Genomic DNA, 22,735 nt, shown 5'->3' on the forward strand with positions numbered 1-22,735 from the left:
TTCCCCGTGGCTGTCAGCTCACTATTTATCCACTGATGCTGATGAGTCTGAGGACATGGGTTGGGTCCCCAAAGAAACTAAAAAGGGGTGACTCTGTTCTCCCGCCACAGGTTACACCTGACTTGGTCCAGTGAGCTCACATATGCATATCCCCAGATATACAAGGGGACAGTGTGTCACACACGTGTAAGTGTGTGTATTACTACCCCCCCCCCCCAGAACAAAGGCAACTCAAAGGGCGCCTGGGTGGCTCAGTCGGTTAAGCGGCCAACTTGAGCTCAGGTCATGATCTCACGGTTCATGAGTTCGAGCCCTGCGTCGGGCTCTGTGCTGACAGCTCGGAGCCTGGATCCTGCTTCAGATTCTGTGTCTCCCTCTCTCTCTACCCCTCCCCCACTCGTGTTCTGTCTCCCTCTGTCTCTGAAGAATGAATAAACCTTAACAAAAAGAAAACAAAAGCAGAAGGGCAACGCAAAGCCCATGCTTCATGTTCAAGAAGGCCAAAAGTGACCGCTGAGAACAAAATGACCCCTTAAATACGTATCTCTCCATTAGCTTCTCCTAAAAGCACTATTCAAACCTAGGAAAGAGTAAGTCCTCTCTGGACGGAAGACCACAGGCAGGACGTATTCTCCCTCCATCCTGTCCACAGAAATTGGCTCAACCTGGCAAAAAGTCAGGGACATGAGCTGCCTAGCCGCCACAGCATGTGACTTTACTGCTGGTGGGTCTTACCATATTACAGTCAGTGTGAGCTTTGGAACCTTCTCTTCTCTCTGATTCACCGGCAGGATCAGGACGAAGCTGAATCACTGCATCGTAACAGTTCGACCCCTGCAACACTGTATATCATTAAATTTTTAAGGGAGCTCATTGGGGAAGTCCTGTAATCCTTTAATAATTGAGTTGAGGGAAAGGGGCCAGTGGGGAAGAGCATTCACCTGAGCTGATATCAACTAGGCTTGGCCACTAATGGCTTTCCAACAATCCCACGGTGTCCATTAAAAGAATGCAGTCCATTTGGCCCTTGCTCTTTAACTGTCAACAGGGAAATTGAAAAAATGATACATCACGACGCATCGAAATTTGTATTGCAGCTCTCCACACCGTGTTCCCTCCTAGCAGTGCGGAGCTCGGTCTAAACCAAGCGCGGCAACCAGCTGACAAGCAGAAAAATTCATTCTATGAATCAGCTGAGTAGCTATGATATCAAATGACCTGTCACTGACTTTTCCCACCGAATTGACTGGCCACAGAGGCAGAGCCGTTGAAAAATACTCAGCTTCCTTGGTAGCATCAGTTTTAGTTTAGTCCTCTACTAAGTTGAGGGGTCTAGCCCCTCATGACCCTCACCTTTTCGGCCCTAAGGTCATGGGGTGTGACAGCCCGAGACCTAAGGAACGATTTGTACCGAACCGTATACGTTGCTCTCTCTCAAAAACGTTACCCCTCCCTCACTGCACACCTCAGACAGTTTGTGACCACGCTCCACGCGTCAGAGAGCTCAAAGTCAAGGCACTGGGGCAAACCGTAAAATTTCAAAGAGATCAAGTGAGTTGCCCAGGCCCACCCAGCCAAAGGTAGGATTACAGCTCAAGGATTCTGGGGGAAAAAACCCACCGCTGTCTTCTAGCTCACTCTAGTCTCCAGTCTAAGTCAACACACCAACCAATCACGTGAATGAGACCATGATCAGCGACGGCCAGGTGGAGAGACTGGGCCGCCATGGCCAACAAGGAGGACAGCGTCCCCATCCTGGATGCTCTTCTCTTCGGACTTCTCCTAAGTATCAGCAAGCAAAGGCCCTTCAACTGCCAGGCATGTGGAGGGTCTAGGTGCCAAGCACAGATGCCCAGCTCCAGGCCTGGGGAGGCTTGCACACCTGTCCCGGGGAGCCAACCACACGGAGCAGACCTTGGACCACACTGTAACCAAATGGAGTTCTGACTGATGAGGAGCGGAGACAGAGAAATGATAGATGAGGGAGGTTCACACTAAGACAACTCGTGTCTGAAAAAGAAGGACACAGGCTGGAGCCTTACTCGGCTCCCACCTCAAGCCCATGAACCAGAGTGGCCTTGGGAAGGAAGCAATGTGGGCAGCGGCGGTGTCACCGAGGAGTGACAGAAAACAGACCCACCTTCTGTCGGCCTCTGTTCTGGGGTGTCACTTCCAGGTAATTCACAGAGAAGGGCACAAAAGGACAAAGGGAATCAATGGATGGAAAAGGGGAGAGTGGGGCCAGACACCATGGCCCACATGCATCCCTGCCCCTTTCCCAAGCTTCTCCTTTGTCAACTGGATGCCCCTCACTCTCCTGGATCCCCAACCTCCTCCTTTTCCCAGCTAACCTCATGTTAGTCATCAAGGAGGCTCAAAACTAGCCCATCCTACAACACCTTCCCCTCATTCTAGCTCCACCCCAGGTACCGCCTTTTTTTCCTTCTGATCCTTCTTCCGCTGTCCACCTTCTCAGAAGAACTGGCCATATCACTCCCTTCAACTACTGTTTACTCTACAGCCCATTAAAATGTTGTCCCATCCCTTCTATGCCTCTGATGAAACTCCTCTTTTTTTCTGAGAGAGAGAGAGCATGAGTGAGCAGGGGAGAGGCAGAGAGAGAGAGAGAGAGACAGAGACAGACAGACAGACAGACAGAGAATCTCAAGCAGGCTCCACGCTCAGTGCAGAGCCTGGCACAAGGTTTGATCCCACCACCCTGGGATCATGACCTGAGCCAAAATCAAGAGTCGGATGACACTCAACCAACTGAGCCACCCAGGCGCCCCGAGAAACTACCCTTGATAAGGTTATCAATGACTGCCAATTCCAAGAGCAAACAGGCAGCCCTACTTTTGGAAAGTCCCCACCACTGCCCTGTCTTCTAAAACCCCACTCATTCTAGCATTCTTTCTTGCCTCTGCCATCCCACCATGGATAGGCTCCTTGAAACGCCAGTGGTCTTCTCATTCTGTGTGGCCTCCTCTTGGGCACTCCCCTCTTCTTGTGACTTATAGGATACTATATCCACAAGCCTGGTGTCCCTTGGTTCTGTATTACTATCTACCGGTCATCACCTCTTTGGTGCTGACCACAACTTGAAATATGCCCGTTATTTATTGGTTTCTTGTCTGTCACCTCTTCCATGAAGCTCTTACAACACCCCCAAGGAAGTCACCCACTGATTAACTTATCCATGCAAACAACACATATTTGTCTAATGCCTACTCTGTGTCAAATACTGTGCAAGATGCTGGAGACATGGCAATTGAGAAACAAAACACGAAACAAAAACAGGAAGGTCCCTGCCCTCACAAAGTTTAAGACCCAGTGACGTAGACAGACAATAAAGCAACAAATAATATACTTCGTATTGTGATAAGCTCTATGAAGATAATGAATAGCACAGAGTAATGGAACCAAGGGGATTAAGTTAGTTCTCTGTCCTACGGGCCACGCCTCTCTCGAAACAATCTTATTCTTCTCTTATGCATCTGCTTAATTTATGTCTCCAAACGGTCTCTGCTAGATTGTTAATACACCGGTGCTTCATTTTACTCACTTTTTACATACCTGGCACATAGAGGACTTTAATAAGTCTGTTTGATTAAGTGAATGAGTGATTTATTTAATTAATGAACCAACTGCTTATAACATTTCGTTTAATTTTCAATTTGAGAAATTCACATACAACTTGGTAAAATGCATGTAGTTACTCGTGTAGTACCTGAGCCCTCTAGTCTCATCGAATGCCAGTTTACAGAGATTAAATTCAGACATACATTCCATCCCTCTAAAAATCCTGGAACTAGTTTTAAATGAACCCAGTGTCAGCCCTGGCAAGTGAAATAATACCATACAGGAATATTTAATTTCCTTAAAGAGATTCCATGATCCCTGTTTTAATCCGGCCAGGCCAAGTAATAAACAAGACGCAGTCAACAATTCTGAAAATCAGCCTCCTACCAGGACACAGCGTGATCTTTTCTAGCTGAGGCCGGGGCTTGCTTGAAAATACAACACAGTTCAGGAGAAACCTTGGAAGAGGGTTATCCAAGGAATGGATGGACAGCTGTTGGCTAGTCCCAATGGAAGTTATGTTTGGAAGGCTCCAGATCTGATATTTAACAGTTCTGCTGCCAAATGTGCAGACAGGCTCCCAGAACAAGCCACCAATAGCAAACTCTGGGAGCGGGAGAGAAGGAAAATGGATGCTTGTCTGCCTTTTTGTCATTCTTCCGGTGGGGAAGAAGAGCTAAGCTTAGAGAAAAATGGCAACCAATGCAGATGGGCCGGGCCAGGAAAGGATGGGGGCAGGACAGCTCTGTGTGTGTGGAGTTTGATAAACAGGAGTGATGGGTGTACCCTAGCAGCTTTCTCTCTCTCTCTCTCTCTCTCTCACACACACACACACACGCACACACACACACACACACACACACACACACACACAGGCGATCCCCAAATCCAGAAAACTTCCTTTAAAGCCAGGGAATCTATAAACAGCTGACCGTCAGAAGGCTGCCTGAAAGCTTCAGTATCTAGCAGGTGGGGACTTGTTTTCCAAGAGCTGGTTCAACAGGACAAACTGAGAACTGTGATCTCACTGGGGTGTGCACACCAGAATTCAAGCAGCAGATGGTGTGATTTAGAGGAAAGGCCATTGGACCAGGAGTCAGCGGCTGGGGACAGCATCCCAGCTTCCCTCTTTACCAACGGTGTGACCTTAGGCAAGCTCTTAAACCCTCTGAGCCTCAGTTTCCTCAGCTATAAAATGCAGGGGGAGGAAAAAAAAAAAACACCTCTTCTTATCTAACTTTTAAAATTGTTGTGAGGTCCAGTAGAGATAATACACGTGAAGCCTCTTCCAAAATGTAACAGAAGGGGTTGTGCTCCTGGCCGGCTCAGTCAGTGGAGCGTGCGGTTCTAGATCTCAGGGTTGTGAGTTTGAGCCCTACGTTAGGTGTAGAGATCGCTTACACATGAAAAAAATCTTAAAAAGAAACAGAAAAGGATACACTTTTCATAACACACCCTGTTATGGCACTTCCTATGAGAAAAACACTGACCTGCACGCTTTATAAATAATCCTAAATGACCCCATGAGGTTGGTACTATCATTAGCCCCATTTTAGAGAGAGAAAACAGGAACAGAGAAAGTTAAGACCCTCGCGCAAGGAAGGGGCTAGTGAGTTAACAGAGCAAGGATTTGATCCCAGATACCCTGTGTCCACAATCTATGCTCTTAGCCACTAATCCACACAGGGCTGTCCTGCACAGCTCCTGAGAATCTGTATTAATTGACTCATATAAAAAAAAAATCAACAGTAATACCCAACTTGTATAGCTCTCTTTATTTTACCAAAAAGCTCTTCCTATTCTTTTTCTGATTTAATTATCACAATAACACTATGAGGTTGTTAGCGTCTTCCTTCATACAGATAAGGATGTTGTGGCTTAGACATCTCTTGCCAGTAGGACATGTGTGCCCAATTATTCTTCCAGTAATGGAGGGAGCTGTGCAGTGGCCAAAGCATCCATAGCCACCTGTCCAACCCCTTCCATCTATGGATATGGACTTCTGAAATGGAGGACCCCAACCAACAGCAGAGCATGGAGAAAACAAAACCCAGAAGAAAAGGAGTGGGTGTGTAATCACAACCCAGCCTTACATACAGACAAACAGGACGGCGCCCTACAAAGTGTTACAGTATTTGCTTTCTGCCCAAAATTATCTCCATATACCGGTCCCGTTCTAGGACCTAAAATTCTACTGAAAGATAGTCATTCCTTTTTGAACGAACACCCTTCGAGTTAAAAAAGTATCTTTGAAAGAATACCACATTCTCATGTACATCCCAACGTGCATTAGTTTATAATATCCTGCCCACTTTGACAGCCAAGACCAGGCTCTAGCCTGTACACAGGATAATATGAAATTGAAAAGGTCACAAGATGGGTTCACAGCACAAGATAGGCAAGAAGGAAAGACTGAGCTGAGATCCTGAAAATGGGCTTGTGTCACTAGTGCTCTGGTTGAACCCAGGGAGACCAGGTGCACAGAGCCCCAAGGGAAAGAGAGACACAGGGACCAAGCAACACTCCTGCCAAAGAAATGCAAGGGAGGGTCTTCTGGAATGTTCTTCCCCTCTGGGTTTCCAAAGTATACCTCATGGCACTGACGACTGGTTTTCATCTCTGAGGAGCTGTGCCCGTATCCCTGCGAAGATGGCGGCCATGACTGTCTGTGTGTACAAAGGAATCCCCGCTACAATGTGAGGAGGGGCAGGAGGAGAAGGGGTGAGAGGAGCCAGCAGCAGGGGAGGAAACTCTCGATGGTTATGTTAAAAAGGATTTGTTCCACTGTCAAAACCAGAAAGCTCTCCCCAAGAGCCAGCTTTAGGGAAGGAAGCCTGAAATGACAGAGAGGGGGTGGGTGTATTATGGAGGCTTGTTGGAAAAGAGGCTGAAGTAAAGGGGAGAGCATCGAGCAAAAGGCAGGTAGGGCCCTAAAAACCCACCTCTGAACTGTGACGGTCCAGAAACTGGGCTCTGGCGTTTCTACTGGGTCCCAGAAAGAGGGCTCCCAAAGCCAGCCTCGTTCTCCAGGACGAGGGAAGTCCTTTCAATCTGGGCCATTGGAGCACTCATCCATCCTGGTTCTCCCCAGTGACCGGGAGAGGGGCCCAGTGGCTACCAGGCTCCTGAAAAGTGTACAAGCCACGTCTTCTCCATTCACCTGCCCATTCCCCTCGTGGGGCCCCATCTTATCCCCAAAGACACCAACCTCCTCTCCAGCGTGGAGCTGGGGGCCCCAGGCCAAGCTGGCATCGGCTCATACTTAGTTAGGTTCAGGCTATTCGAGTACTCAAACAAAGACATATTTGGACCCTCCTGCAGAGAGAGAGGGGACCGTTTCTGGGCCCAGAGGGAGCTGCCCTTGATCTGCTGCACAGTGAATGACAACAATGTGAAGAATGAAAATATGGTTTGGGGGGATAGTCCCCAGGAGCCCAACATTTTGGTATTTAAAGGAACTTTAATGAGCTTAAGAGGCTAATCTGGAGTTCAGGAGGGGGTGTTTTGTTTTGTTTTGTTTTCAAAAATCCTTTTAAAGGTTCCTGAGGCTCCATAGGGAGGAGGCACCACAACTGTGAGTCAAGGCGTGGCTGTGGTATAGCTGAAGGGCCATAGATCTGGAGAGGGGGCTGCGGGAAAGATCCGTCCCCACAGCAGCAGCAGCAGAACCTGGTGCTCAAGAGATAAAGGATGCTTCCTTCCAGGCTGGAGAAGCGCCACGTGCAGAGAAGCAGAAAGAAGCAGACAAGGGGCGGTGCTTGTACGTCCTATCACAATCCTAACCGGCTTCTCTCTGACCCGCCAAAAACATCCATTTAGAGTGCCAGGGCATAAGGCGGCATCCACAGAGGCACCAGGCACACTCAGCAGATGGTCAGGGGCCCCTAAATGGTCACCCAAAGAGCAATGGTCATGGGATCATGCAAACCTGAGGGTTACGCCCCTTGCCAACTACTGAGCTGAGCCCTGGTCCATAACTGGGTGGCCGTGTGACAGGACTAGGACTTTTATGTCCAGAAGACTGATTACTTTCGTCCAAGTGAGCAAATCAAAAGAGGACTAATGGTCCATAAGGGTGGCCTGGGGGTTGGGGGGGCGGGGGGGAGAAAAAAATGAGGCAGTTGATGAGATGGTATTTAAGTAATATCTGATGCTGGCAAGAGTCAAGTTACTAGAATTCCACAGGGCATAGGGGAGTGAGGGGGAGGCAGGATGGGACGGGGCCAGATGTGAACGCTAGATAGAGCATGCGGTCCAATCCCAGCAATGCTGGATGCTACAGATATTTGTTACATGCACAGAGTTTAATTGGGCCTGTCAGGCAAGGTAGGCCGATCCATAATGGCCAGGCATCTATCAGGGCTAGTCCGTGATAGGATAATAATGATAAAACGCAAACCTAATAGGGTGGGGAGACACTGGAGTCAGAAAAGCCAGACATATTTGCTGTTATCCAAAAATAGGATCCCCCAAACTAGAATCTCGAAAGGCTGGGAGAGACCAAACTAACTCCTTCGCGGAGCTTTAGCTCAAGGACTAGGAAAAGCACGGTCCGTTTTGTATTTTTAGTTGTTACGCCACGATGGTGCGCTCATGGGGAATCTGGCAATGGTTTCCTTCTCTTCTGGCTAATCCAAGCAGGCCAGCCGGGCTCCACAGGTGACTCAGCTGCCCTGGTTCACCACCGAGAAGAACAGCACAGAGGTAGGTTTTCAAAATCTTTTCTAACTACCCAGATGGGGTTATTTGTGATGGGACTAAGCAGACACACAAGGTGGGAAGCCGATGCAGGGCCCCGGTTTGATTCCTTCCATAATGTCCTCGCTAATACTTCAGTGTTTCTGCCGCATTCCAATTGAATCGGCTGTCTAATGCCAAAAGAAACTTAATCCCTACCCTAAGTCTCATTTTATTTATTTTCAGGAGTGTGAAAACAAACATGTAGCAAGATTACGGTGTTTACACCTCCCTTTTAGCCGATACAGATCTAATCCTCCTGCTAATTAATGCCAGGGCCACAGCAATTTTATTAATTTCGTCTTGGTTAAAAATATAGAGACAGATAATTGTGCTTGACTAAAATAACAATTTGACATTTGGAAGGTGTTCGCTTCATTTCAGCAAGACAGTTGGCTGAGTGTCATTTAATATATGACAAAGAGACACAAAACGGCAGCCGACACTGGGCAGCAGTGACGTAACTAATTCTAATTGTGATAAACTGATGAAAGCGTCCCACCTCATGCCAGTCAAAAAGACTAAGGAGGCGGGGCGCCTGGGTGGCTCAGTGGGTTCAGCGACAGACTTTGGCTCAGATCACGATCTCACGGTTTGTGAGTTCGAGCCCCGCGTTAGGCTCCATGCTGACAGCTCAGAGCCTGGAGCCTGCTTCGGATTCTGTGTCTCCCTCTCTCTCTGCCCCTTCCCTGCTCACGCTCTGTGTCTCTCTGTCTGTCGATAACAAATAAATGTTAAAAAAAAAAAAAAAAATTAAAAAAAAAAAAAAAAAAGACTAAGGAGGCACTGTAAATCCTAAGGTGCACCAAGCCAGTTTTCCTGTAGGTTCCAGCAAAACAGGCACACAGGAGGTAAGGGCCTCTTTTCTCTGCCCTCCAATGAGATCAGAACCGTTTCTACATTTTGCTCCTGAAATCACCAACTTTCCCAAACCAGATCTGAAAGGGCTGCAGCCAAGAGTGCTGTCCTACACGTCACTAAGAGACTTACAGAAAAACCCAGGTATTCCTAGGGGGGAGAAAAAGAGGAGCCTCTTGCTCTGTGCAGAGAGTGAGAGGGGCACTTCCAGCCCAGAAGCCCCCAGTCCTCTCATCCCAGCCCGCACGTGTCTTCCTAAGAACCTCCCTCTGAAGACGCAGAAGGGCACTGCAAAATCCACATTGGAAAGATATGGAAAGAAAAGAAAAGCAAAGAAAAGAAACGCAAAGAAAAGAAAAGAAAAGAAAAGAAAAGAAAAGAAAAGAAAAGAAAAGAAACGAAACGCACTAAAATAGGGCTGATTTCATAGTTATGGCAGAAATTATTTTTTTTGTTTCTTTTTTTTAATGTTTATTTTTGAGAGAGAGAGAGACAGAGCACAAGGGGGAAGAGGCAGAGAGAGAGGAAGACACAGAATCCGAAGCAGGCTCCAGGCTGTGAGCTGTCAGCACAGAGCCCGATGTGGGGCTCAAACTCAAGAACCGTGAGATCATGACCCGAGCCGAAGTCAGACGCTCAACCGACTGAGCCACCCAGACACCACCCCCAGATATTATTTTTAATATTGTTTAAGTTTGTTTCTTTATTTCGAAAGAGACAGAGACAGCATGAGTTGGGGAGGGGCAGAGAGAGAGGGAGAGAGAGGATCCCAAGCAGGTTCCATGCTGCCAGCCCAGGGCCTGAAGAGGGGTGGGGAGGGCTCGAACTCACGAACCCGTGAGATCATGACCTGAGCCAAAACCAAGAGTCAGATGCTTAACTGACTGAGCCACCCAGGCGCCCCACAGCAGAAATTATTTTCAAATCTTTCCATGTGATTGCACATTTTTTTCCTAGTGTTGTACAAGTATACCTAACAATCAAGTTAATGGGATTCAGTATGGGTGTTATTTTACACTTGATATGATTCAACAATGGCATTTTGCACATGCATTTACTCTAAGAAGCTTCAACAAAGTTCTGAAAACATAACGAGCATTTTAAATCCTCATCTCTTTGCTCACTTCTAAACATTGTGACCCAAATAATTTCTTTGACCGTAAAAAAGCATAGGCTGATAATTTAAGAAATGGAATCGTTCTCGTTAGAGAAACAGGCACCTGCTCATTATCTCCAAAGCAATTTTCCCCGAATTAAAAAGCAACGATGACGAGGCCCCTCCAAAATCAGTCATGGGATCTTGGTTAATACAAAGGTTAGAAATAAGAAAAATGAAACCGAAAAGCAAGGCAAGCAATGAACTTTCAGGAAAGCTCTTGTCCCTAAAATCTGAAAGCAAAAGCAGTTCCTTGCCCAGGTGGATGACAAAAGTCCCAGGACTCCAGAGTGAGTAGAATTGGATCGGATAAATAACTTTTTATAATGTGCTCCACGCACTTAAGGATCAAAAGAATCCCATAACCTACTCTGAAAAGCAATGTTCATATCTAATTCCCAGAATACTATTAATATCTACTTGTGCTGTCTAATTTTATTTCAAAATGTTAGGTCTTAGATTCCAAGGAAGTCCTACCCAGGGACCAATACATATAAAAAGAGAAAACACCTCTAAGCAAGGACTGTTTCCAATCACCCTTGAAATAAAAAAAAAGAGATTACGCGGCCTGTACCAACACATACCACAGCCCATGGACGGTGCTTATCCCGAGCTAAAACCGCCCTGCAATTTAATGCAGACATCAATTTATTACCTCGCTGTGTTTGATTTTTATATTCCTTATATTTTATTATGCCAGGAGTGGGGCCAACAAAAGATAAAGTGCGGACAAAAAAAAAAAAAAAAAAAAAAAACCCTAACAATTGCCTCTGTAATTTCATCGGTAGGTTCCTTTTATGAGGAACCGCATGCCCAATTTTGATCTCCAAGTAATGTCCCAGTAATAAAACCATACTAATTCTCCTCCCTATACACACACACATCCTACGCTACCTTGATAAAATGCAGAATTAGTTCATTACTGGTCCTAATAGAGCTCATTACCTCAGCCATTGTTTTTTTTTTTTTTTCCTGAGGACCTGCCAATCAGCAGGTCGAAGGCAAGGTGCGGGGGGAAAGCTCTAAACGTGATACCCACTTTGTCCCCTTTCAGTCCCTGTCTTCAGAAAATTGGTCTGCTCCACAAGAAAGGGGAGAAAACATGGCGCGGCCCTCTGAGGAAAGGTCTCCCAAGGCCTGGGATTTGCTGATATGCGAGGAGTTGCGATGTTATGAGAACAGCTCTGATGACAGCGGCTATCCCACACTGCTCCTAGGATGTCCAGAACAATCTAAGGGATAATGATAAACTTCATATGTGAGAGGAGAGGGCCCCGGCTGACGCACTGAGCTGCCAGGCACATGAAAGAAACAATATAAACTTGATTTAAATGTGGGATCCCTTCCAGAAGGCTTAATTATCTATTGTATTACCACATTCCCGTGATTCAGCAGCCTCTTCTGTCTCCAGCTAAAGTCCGACTACACTATTTGTTTGGAACAAATTCAGGGAAAACTCCAAACTACCCAGATCATAGAGGACTCAGTTAAATAGGGAACAACAGTTATATAAATAGAAGTCCCCTAGGCTGGAAAATATTTTGGTTGTCTGCTAACTTTCAGGAACGCTGAAAACAGTTGAATTCAGTTTTTAAACGTCCACACCTATAGAGTACCCTTGTGTTTTATATTGCTTAGTACAGCTGCACCAATTCTCTCAATGTATTTGTTTTGGATGATCAGAAGATAAATGATTCCTAAGGGTGTCATAACGTATGAGACAAATATTTAGCAAAACATCCCGAAGTTTTAAATGAATGGCTGTGTCTGAGGTTGCCATTGTCAATTCCATTTTTTTTTTAATTAGACAAATTTGGTGTTTGACACCAAGAAGGTGTAACAGCTAGTTGACAGGGTAGAATTTTCACTTTCTAGCTGGCCACCTGACATCGAGAAGAGGGGGGCTCATAATTCAAATGCAAAACTGCCCCACAGCCAGAAATGCACAAATGGCCAAAATAAATATAATAAACTCGCTTTAATATTATGTTTGTGACCTTCACTGAAGACTGCACGTGAGCTATACGTACACGCTTTCATTTTAAGGTGTAGGAAAAGCACTCGAGCTTGGTGGATTTGGAGAGCAGGGCACTGCCCGATCTGTGTTTTCACGACAGGCTTCTTCGCTGACCCACCACCTCTCTCCCATCTCATTTTCCTCCCTGTTGGCCCAAAAGGGCAAAACTGTTTTTAAGTATCTATTTATTAAAGAGGAAAAGTGCTCTCTGCGACTGTCTCGCGAGGAGCATCTGAAACGGAATGGTCCCTCTGGAGGATAAAGATCTGGTCGTGCCAGAGAGCTTCTAGGCAACACATAGTCTGCACTTAGGAGAGGCTTCTGGGAAAGTTGATAGAATACAGAAGGCCAAAGGGCTGGGCTGCAAGCCCCCTGAAGGCAGCTCTGAGATCCAATCTCAGAGCCTCTCACCACCGAGGCAGCCGGGGACTTACCTAGTGAAGTCTGAAAACAGCTTGCTGAATAAAGGACTTTGTCTTGAGCCACATTCTGAAACAAATACACCAACCTCTTCCCTCTCCTACAGCAACTACCCTGCACGCGAATGCCATTCAGATCATCAGACATGTTAAAACCCCATTTTGTTGGAAGAAGAATGGGATTGGGATGGAGAACAGAGGAGAAACAATCCTCATCCTAAAAAAAAAAAAAAAAGAAAAGAAAAGAAAAGAAAAGGAAAGGAAAGAAAAAAGCGAAAGAAAGAAAAGAAAAGAAATTGAGGGGTAGGCACAGACCAGTGCTGATAGCGTGCCGTGAGTTAAAGAGTACAAGCAACCCCGCTCTGACGTCTGTGTTTCCGGAAAATATGTTAAAATTAAAATTAAAATCCCCCATCGTAACACCAACGTCTCTCCGAACAATGCAGCTCGCACCCCTTTACAAAATCTCCTTGGTTCTGGCCAACAGCTGGCAAGCTGATCCCTGCAATTTTCCCTTTGCAGAAATAGCTGTGAGGGGAGAACTGACCCTAGTGGGCTAATAAGCCCAAACGGAGGCCAAACCTGGGGGCTGAAATGGAAGGGACATTGTTGTGTTAAGTACTTTACAACAACTGTTTCTTCCCCTCTTGACACAGCCTGACTTCCTTAAAGAAGATCTGACTGGCCAGACAGCTGTGTTGACCCTTAGGCCTTCTTTGATTCGTGATTTTTTTTTTTTTAACAAACAGAATAGAAATTCACAACCCAAATCCTTTCCTAAGCTCCAATACTCTTGAGTTCGCTAGTGTTGTGCCTGAAGGATGTGGACATTTCAGTAATCTATAAGCAGAAAGATAAAGATTGGGTCTACACAATCCCAAAACCTTTAGATGAAAAGCAAGATGGGGGGGGGGGGGCGGGGCAGGGGGAATCCAGCAATGCACCAGAAGCTTTATCCAAAGGTGATACTTGAAGTTCTGTGGGCAAAATCTGCTTAATTCCCCCAAAATTGCACTTTTCACTCAGACACCCTGGCAGCAAACAGACAACCAAGAACAAATACAGGCATGTCTTCTTTAAAAAATGTTAACCATAATTACCACTTTGTAAAGTGGTCCGTGCGTTTTCATTTCTTTATACGTTTCTGGATCGTCCAACTCGCCCCACATCGAACATGTCTTCTTTTTAGGGCTAACAAACGTAAAGTTATCTTTCCAAGCATGAATGCCCAGTAGCCTTTCCACGTGAGGGTGAAATTCAAATGTACCATGGCAAAGGGGCACCGGGAGGCAGAAAAAAACACGGTGTGTGTGTGGTCACTGGGTATAAACGCGTTGCCAGTTTTTGGTAAACCTCATAGCCCAGGAAACACTGGGGGGAAAAAAAAAAGATTTGTGTTCGTTCTCAACGTTCTGTCGTTGTTGCGTGGAGATTTCCGCACAGCCCCCCTCACTGCGTTTTTAACAACACGATAGGCACGGCACTTCACGCACACTGCCCCTCCCTTGATTATCCTCAGTAGTGCGGGCCCCTTTCATGCACCAGCAACGAATGCGGAATTTTCCGCGCGCACGCGCACCCGCTCACTCACAGATACCAATCCTAGTGTGCAAAAACAGAGGCCTGCGTTTCAGCGGCTTTGCGTTCCTCCGATGCCGCCCTGCGCAGCTTTGAGAAGTCAGGGTCCCCATGAACTAGCCATTGTGACAAGGCCAAGTAGTTCCCTCTCCACGGACCCACTCAGCAACTCCGGGCCTGCCTGGTGAGAACCAGGAAATCCTTCTAACTCCCTCTTCCCTGCCGCATCCAGGCTTTAGGCATTACAGAAATCTAGGTTCAAAATAATCTACTTTCTTAAATACCTGCCGCCTAATTCTCCTCAAAACACACTAGAACGTTCCCGTGGGCAGGAGAGAACTGAATCCGCTGCAAGGCTGCAATCCACACCCACAAGGGAATTAGTGGGGGGAGGGGGGGTGGAGATGCGGGACCTAGGAGGGCGCCTCAAATCAGGCCCCGCTTCTGGCCTAACTGCCCCTGCGCCCCAGAGTTTTTGAGAACCGGGGCCGGGAAGGTCGGGGACAGTGAGAGAAAAGGCACGCAGGGTGTGCGCGGAGCTCAGAGGGACGGCAGCGCCCTGAGCCCAATCTGTCGGGACCGCCAGTGGACAAAGCCGAGCGGGTAACGCGCGCCGCGCGGGGCACGGAAGCCGCGGGAGCACCCGGGGAGCACCGGATGAACACCGCTCTCCCGAATCTCGTGGGCGGCGCGGACACGCGCGGAGACCTGAGCTCCTGGCAGCCCCGGGGGCACCCCCGTGAAGGGGAGAGACGCGAACAGGCTTCGTGGGGTGGGAGCCCCCACGGAGGTGCGTCAAGTCGGAGTCGGAGCCCGCGAGGCCTGCAAACCCGGCGAGGACACGGTGGAGGGAGCCGTCGCTCGCGCCCCCGCGGCCCGGGCGGTGGCTGGGCGCCCGGCGCGCTGCCCCGCGGCCGCGGGGAGTGTACAAGGAGCTGGGGGTGGATGGGATTTCTGCGCCTCCGGGGGTGCGGGCGCCTCTCGAGCCTCCTGGCAGCGGATGGGGGTAAAGGAGGCCCGAGGCTCCCGTGCCGGCTGGTGTCTGTCTGGGGGGCGCGCTCCGGAGGCGCGGACACTTACTTCTCGTAGTCATACTTGCAGTAGAGTTTCTTGTCCCGGTAGAAGCAGGTGGTCTCCAGGGGCTCTTTGCAGGAGGCGCACTGCACGCACTGCTCATGCCAGAAGCTGTCGTTGAGCCGCAGCAGAAACCTGTCCGAGATGACCCGTTGACAGCCCTCGCAGACAGACTTGGGGCTCACCGCTCTGCCTACAGCAGCAATAGACGTTCGCGGGTCAACCGCGCCGGCCCAGCATCCCGGCCAAAGGCGGCCGGGACGGGCTCCCATCACTGATCACTCCACACCCGCCGATTTCCCCCGCGTCCCCCACCCTGCGAAGCCCCCTGCTAAATCCACTAAACCGAGTTTTGGAGAACAGAGGAAAATCAAACCGAGTGTTGTTTCTAATAAACAGCGACTACATGGGAAGGTTCCAGTTCTCCGGGGTTGGGGGCGCGAATCAGTAAGCGGCCTCAAAGATCAAACCTGCCCAGGTAGTCGCGGAAATGTGCGCGCATCCAGTAAAATTAGACCGCAAATACCTTTGCGCTCCCAGGTTTATCAGGTGAGTATGAAGCCACTCACTGGGCTGGTCTCTTTCGACAATGATTAAAACTGCGAGTCTCTAAAAAAGAATTGGGGGGACTGGTTTTGTCTTCTGCTGAAACGCAATTCTCTCCTACGTTTGGGGGGAAATTTTTAAGATTTTTTATTTTCTTCCTAAAAAGTATCATTCGTGGAGAAAAATGCGATCTCCCTCCAGGCAAACTCAGTATTGTTCAAAGCAATGAACCCCAGACTTCTGCATCTTGGCTGAAACACAAACTTCAGAGGGGTTTATATATATAATTGTATATATGTGTGCATACGTATATGTATATACATGTATATTACATATATGTACACATACACACACATATGTAATTAAGAAGCATCAAAATAGTAGGGAAAAGGGAGGAAGGACGCAGGGCGCGGAGATGCCACGGGAGTTCCGGGGATGGGTGTGCTGGGCTGCGGCTGGAGCCGGCGACACCCACCCCAAACCCACTCCGCGTGCACAGGGAATCCTCTCTACCCTACCCCCTTGGGCTTTTGCCTGTTTGGTTCCTTTCTTTTGCTGGGTAGGGAGTGCACTTCTTTAGGATGGAAGAACGCTTAGCCGCCTTTGTCGGCACATTTCACAGCTATTTAAAGAAGGCCTTGTCCCCTGGTAACAATACTCCTGCGCGTGGTGTCCCAAAGGGCCTGACCCTTCCCCATTTCCTTGCTACACTCCTGTCGCTTTTCCCTTGGGGGATCCTGCCACCAGTTCCTGAGTCGAGCCAGTCGCGTTGGGGGTACGGCAGGGAGGGCTAAGAAAAGTAGCGAGATAGTTCTCCACTGTAAAATGGTCTATTCTTTCTGCCCTGTCTCGGCATTCAGGGCCAGGACCCGGACGTTGGGAGCCGCCGTGAACCGGGAGGGGCGAATCCCTCCCCTGCGAGCCGCGACTCCCGCTGTAGGTACAAAGTCGCCCGCGCTAGGTGCCAGGGCAATGCCAGCTCTGCAACCCCCCCATCCCCGCACTCTTCCGACGCTGTACGGAGCCGAGAAGTTTCCGCAAGCGCGGTTGAAAGAGGGGAGCGCAGCGCGCGTGATTTCGTTTCATCTGGGGAGTAGGGAGAATTCCTCTCTGGATTTGGTTTCTCCAGGCGAACTGCCTCCTCGCCTTCACCCCGCGGTAGCGGTTCCGAGTGAGGCAAAGAGGCAAGAGGTTTAAATGACAGAACGAAAATCTCTCCCGCTGAAAGATTAAAACACCCGCGACCCACACCTGAAAAACCCCAAGGTCTGGGTGAGAGGCGGGGTTGAGAATCCTTGGCCTCAGATCAGCCAGACCCTCGCGTGCAGACACCCTTTTGAGGCCCTTGGCTCGCAGCTCCTCCGCGGTCTCAGCGAAGGGATTGGGGAGGCGGGGGGGCGGGGGGGGGGCCGAGAGGGGGAACCCGCCGGCCTCGAGGTCCGGCTCCAGTTAATTAAAACCGAGGCGAGGGTCCTGTGGCGCGGGCTAATCCCCGCGCTGCGCTGCCCACCGGCCTGGAAAAGCCTTTGGGCCGTGCCCGAGGCTGAGGACCGGGGCTGGAGTCGGTGGGGACCAGAAGCCGCCTCGAACTTGGGAGCTCCGAGCCTCGGGTTTCCTTTGCTCGCCCTTAGGCCTCGGAGAAGCGCACGGCGTTTATGAGATGTCGATCAGCTCCGTGATTAAAAATCCATCCCCGGGTATCTTTAATCACTTGCCACTCACGCCCGCGAGCAATCTCGCCCGCCCCTCGCGGCTTTGGGGAATTCGGTGGCCCGCGCGTGAGGCCTGGGGCGGCTCGTCGGTTTGGGGTGGGAAGGACCCGAAGGGACAGACGGACGGACAGACGGAGCGTTGGCGCAACTGAGCGCCGAACGCGGGGCGCTGGCTCCCGGTTCCGGAAAGCTGGGCTGCAGAGCTGGGGCCCGGCGGAAAGAGGGTGCGCCCGGGGCACACGGCCTGAACACTCACCCAGCAGCGAGGAAAAGGACGCCGAAGTCTCGATGGCGCTTTGGAAGTTCTCCTCCATCTTCAGGCCGTCCAGCATGTTCGGGCCGGGCCGGGAGGACCTGTAGAGGAGAGGAAACGGTGCTCCTGGGGTCCGCGCCCTCTGGGACCGGGAGCCCGCAGCAGCGGCACTCCTGGGAAAGGACGCAGGGAGTGTCCAGGGTCACCAGAATGAGCCGGGAGGGTAGAGTCCAGCCAAGAGAAACGTGGGGAGGGAGGAGAGAGACGAGTCACCGCGAACTGCTCTGACTGATCTGATTTCACTTGAAGTCAACGCGTTTTGTACTTAGACCTCCGCCCCCCGACTGCGCTTCTCCTTCCCTTGCCCCCCCCCACACACACACCCACCCCGTCCCCAGCCCCAGGTTTCCCATCCCGAGTCCGACTCCGCCCCAACCTATACGAATGAGGGCCCCAGGGACAGCTCTGCGGGAACCCGGCGACGTGGGGAGACGGGGAATAAAAGGGGTGGGTGTTCCCCTCGCGGGGCCGGGCCCAGGCACGCGGGACTGCGAGGTGAACCGCCCGCGCCCGGCCCGGCCCGGGGCGTCCCTCACCTGCCCCGGCCCAGGAGGGGCCGAGAGAGCGAGCCGGAGCGCGCCCGCCTGCTCCCCGACCCCGGGCGCGGAGAGCCGCTGGGGGCGCGCGGGGCGGTCCTCCCGCCGGTCGGCTGGTGCCGGGAACGTCTGCAGGAGCGAAGAAGTCGCCTCGGGGAGGAGCCGCGGCTGGCCCTGCTCACTCTTGGATGCATTTCAAATCAACTTTCCGAAACACGCCCGCCCGAGCCGGGAGCCCAGGAACGCGCAGCCCTCCTTACCTGGTGGGCGAGCTCGCTCCCCGCCGCAGGGGCGGGAGGAAGCGGCCGGGCGCCGCGGGGAGCTCCGGCCAGGGGAGGCGTAGGCCCTCGACGCTGCGGCCGGCGCGGCCGGGAGGGAGCCCGAGCGAGCGCCGGCCCCTGGCTCCGCTCCTCGGCGCGCCCGGGCCGGGCCGGGACGTGGCCGCGGGCGGCCGGCCTTCTCGGGACGTCCTGGCCGCCCGCGTCGCTCCTCTGGGTGCGGGGGGGTGGGGGGGAGCGGGGGAGGGCCGGGGCCGCCTGGAGGCCAGGAGGGAGGGCGGAGGCCCCCGGGGTCGTGGGTGCGAGTCGGGCCCCGCCGCGCCGGGGCGGATCCGGCCGCCGCTGACAGGGGCCGTTCGGCGCGGCGCGCGGCGGAGGGAAGGGGTGGGGTGCGCGGGGAGGCGGGTTGCGAGCGCGCCCCCGGAGCGGCCGCCGAGCTCCCTTCCCCGGCCGGGCTGCGCGGCCCAGCTCGCCGCGGCCGCCCCGCAGGCACGCCAAGGTTCCTCCCCTCCACGTGCAGGGGCTCCCTCCCGGCCCCCGCGCCCCCCGGCCCCGCGGCGCTCGCGTCCCCGGCCGCCCTCCACCTCCGCCGGCCACCGCGGCACCGCGGCCCTCCCCGCGCCGTCGGAAGCGCGGGCAAGCTGCGGCGCGAGGTTGCTCGAGGGGGGTGGGGGGGCGGCCCCTGCGGCGCCGAGCTCCTCCGTCCCCTTCCCCGTCGGCGGGGGCTCCCGCAAAGTTCCCGACTTCCGCTGGGCTCCCACCCCGTTGACCGTTTCAGATGGAAACCCATTCGCGGAGGGGGGGGGGGGGTTGCAGATGCCATAGGACCCACGCACGGTCCGGGCTTGAATCGGGCTCCTGGTAGAGAGAGGTGGGGTTCCCCCCACCCCCACCCCAGGCGCTGAGCAGGAAGCCGGCTAAGGGGGCATTCTTCGGGGCGAGAAGTCCTGGGGGGCGAGGTCAAGTCACTACACCCCCTAAGCTTAGCTTCCAGCCGTAGACCTCTGGCCCCTCCGGGAGCAGCAACGGGGTCTTAACCATGTGTGGAGTCCAGGAGGTCAGCACGGGGCCCGGCCCCAAGTGGATACTCCATAAATACATCATAACGCAGGCTAACATTTATCGAACATTTTATTTCGTGCCGGGTTTGGTCGCACAGTTAACTCGTTGAATCTTTACAGCAGCCCCAATTGGGGGGGGGGGGAGACAATGGTTATCGCAATATCACAGGTGAGGAAAATAGCACAGAGTAAGTCCCCCCACGCACGGTCAGTTCCGCGGGATTCTCTGGGGGCCCCCTCAATTCCCGGGCCGAAGGGAACTAGATTGGACTTGCCAGGCGCTTTGGCACAGGGAACTGGGAGCAGGCGAGATGCCACATTGCAAGCGCTCTCTATTCCCTTCTCCAAGGACGGGACCACTTCCTTATTTTTAAAGAAATAGTGTTGGCAGCTCTCCTTCGGATGTGCTCGGAAGCCTTGACCCCATTCGCCATTGTAAGTGCTTTCTGCCAGCAGACCCAAGCCAAACACTGAATGTGACTTCAGGGAAACAAGGGAAAAGGGCAGAGAGTTTAATACTTTACATCTGAATGCTGCTTTAGACTTTCCAGGATACTTTCACCCTACACGATTCTGCTTGGTCTTTACAACAAACCTGTGGGGTAGGCAGAACACAGTTTTAGCCACTGTTCCTGACGAATCTTTGGGGCTTAGTAGGGCTGGGAGATTTCTCTGATGTTGCCCAGATGGCTAGTGGCATGCCCCCGACACCTGTCCTTTGTCCTCTCTGCCACCCCCGGCAGACTGTGGGAAAATAATATGGATTACAAGTATCCTTAGGATAATGTATAAAATAGAAGTCAGGCAAGGAAAAAAAATGGAGTCGGGCAAATACAATCATAGGGAATAGTTTTAAATGCCCGACCGAATTTTGCTTTTGCTAAAGGTCTTGAGTGCATGAAATATGTTTAACTAGCGGTAAGAATATTCCTTTTAGAGAATATCCTGAAAGTGTGTGGGGTCCCATCTGACCCGGGACCCAAATCCCTCAAATGGTCTTTGCATCTCTGGAAGGCAGGCAGCGTGATGGGTACAGATCGCTCACAGACGTTCAGTAGGAACGTCTTTCCCCAGCTCTTGGGCTCCTGGGTACCTTCCCAATGGAGACTGTGTGTCACAATCACATTACAAGCTGTAGCACAAAGCCCGGCACATACATGTGATTAACAGATGCCATTTACTTCACTGACGGATGAGTGCCGTGCTCGCTGTGTGGGGGGAGCGAGGAAAGGTGAAGACCCATGGGGGTCAGGAATCCAGGGACCTCACTTCCGTTTCCCAGCTCATCTGGGCCACATTCACCTCCCTGTGCGATTGTACTTCCTCTCTGCGACGAAGGCGCCATATGCAATGGTCTGAGAGGCCTCTGCCGTCTGGAGTCTGTGCAACCAGACTGACTGTGGACAATGGGGTGGGCTGTTTTGCAGAATGTGTCCAGGTGTAGACGCTGAGGTAGCTAAGTGTCCAAAGCATTAAAGATATATCTTGTGGGGCGCCTGGGTGGCGCAGTCGGTTAAGCGTCCGACTTCAGCCAGGTCACGATCTCGCGGTCCGTGAGTTCGAGCCCCGCGTCAGGCTCTGGGCTGATGGCTCAGAGCCTGGAGCCTGTTTCCGATTCTGTGTCTCCCTCTCTCTCTGCCCCTCCCCTGTTCATGCTCTGTCTCTCTCTGTCTCAAAAAATAAATAAACGTTAAAAAAAAAAAAAATTTAAAAAAAAAAAAAAAAAAAAGATATATCTTGTTTATTTGGGGTTTTCTCTTTTATGCTTTATTTTACCTCGCTCAATGAATCCCGCCCCTGCCCCGTTATCATTTCACTCTGGCCTGGGCCAGCTAGTGACATGGTGGGTAGGTAGACAGGCAGCTTTCCCCTGACAGATTCTCCTGACCATGCCACATGGTTTTTCATTTTAAACTCAAATGCTATCATTTCACCTTTCTGATGACAGAAGATGCCACAAAGCCGCTGTCCAGAAGCTCTTTATGAAGAACCAGCCATACTGTCCCTTTCGTCAGAAATATTGTGTTCTGAGCGGTTGTGGAAAGGACGTAATCGGGCTTTAGAAGAGACACCCCAAACTACTGACTTTTAAAGGTGGAAGTGACCTTCAAGCTCATCTGGTCCAAGTGTTAAGTTTATATCGGGTCCAAATTCATTTCCCTAGCCAGCCACATCTGGTCCATTGACTGCTTGGGGCTTGGCCCTTCGTGATGTCAAATTCTACCTCGAAGAGCTGCCTGCTCTGTCCTATTCGCTTTGTTTCTGAACCTACTCCAGTCTCTCTCTCTCTCCAGACCTGTTGCAGCTTTGCAGTGACCGTGGCTTCAGGGCCTCCTCTCCTTCCCGTGGCCATAAAATACCCGTTGACGCGGCCTGATTTGGCGTTAGACTTTTCAGTGGCCGCCGTTGACTCAGACCGTGTACGTTATTAACAAAACCTCCTCAGTCCTCTTCCACGCAAGCTGCCGGTAGGCCACATCTCCCCCGAACTGCAAATTGTACGATTGGTGTTTGGCCCCAAGTGTGGAAACTTAACATTTATCCCCGTTGAGAGATAGGCAGCTGTTCCAAACATCAGGAATCTTGCAACTTCAAGCAGATTCCAAGAGATCCAGGGACTGTGTCTTAAGCCTAGTGCTTTGCTTTGAGCGGGGGAAATGCAGGGCCCTGGCCAGTCTGGTCTGGAAGCTGCCGTCGTTGGAGGAAGGCGCACCACGGACAACGAATAAAAAGCAACAGTGAATAAGGGGCCCCAAGAGGGTGCACAGGATCCCTGTAACCTGGGGGTGCTTCATGGAGGAGGTGCCCCTGGGCCTGTCCCAATTCTCTGCCCTCACCTGTCCTCAGCCAAGTAGCAATGTGTAGAAGACG

At 51.3% G+C, this 22,735-nt stretch overlaps 1 protein-coding gene across 2 annotated transcripts in view; it reads right to left on the bottom strand.

Moving 5' to 3' along the window:
• Positions 1 to 19,153, bottom strand: part of LMX1A (LIM homeobox transcription factor 1 alpha) — a 161,282-nt gene extending 142,129 nt beyond the window's left edge. Inside the window, exons 1-3 of one of the 2 annotated variants that reach the window (XM_045455410.1) lie at positions 18,786 to 19,153; positions 17,933 to 18,030; positions 15,425 to 15,611 (exon numbers count right to left, since the gene is read on the bottom strand). In XM_045455410.1, coding sequence (XP_045311366.1) covers positions 15,425 to 15,611; positions 17,933 to 18,008 — 263 coding nt within the window. In that variant the 5' untranslated portion in view covers positions 18,009 to 18,030; positions 18,786 to 19,153. Of the gene's footprint in view, positions 1 to 15,424; positions 15,612 to 17,932; positions 18,031 to 18,525; positions 18,747 to 18,785 lie in introns of those variants that run through there. The other variant, XM_045455409.1, reaches the window with a different exon arrangement.
• Positions 19,154 to 22,735: the final 3,582 nt, after the last annotated feature.

This window comes from Leopardus geoffroyi, chromosome C3 (assembly GCF_018350155.1).
Source record: "Leopardus geoffroyi isolate Oge1 chromosome C3, O.geoffroyi_Oge1_pat1.0, whole genome shotgun sequence".
Taxonomy (NCBI): domain Eukaryota; kingdom Metazoa; phylum Chordata; class Mammalia; order Carnivora; family Felidae; genus Leopardus; species Leopardus geoffroyi.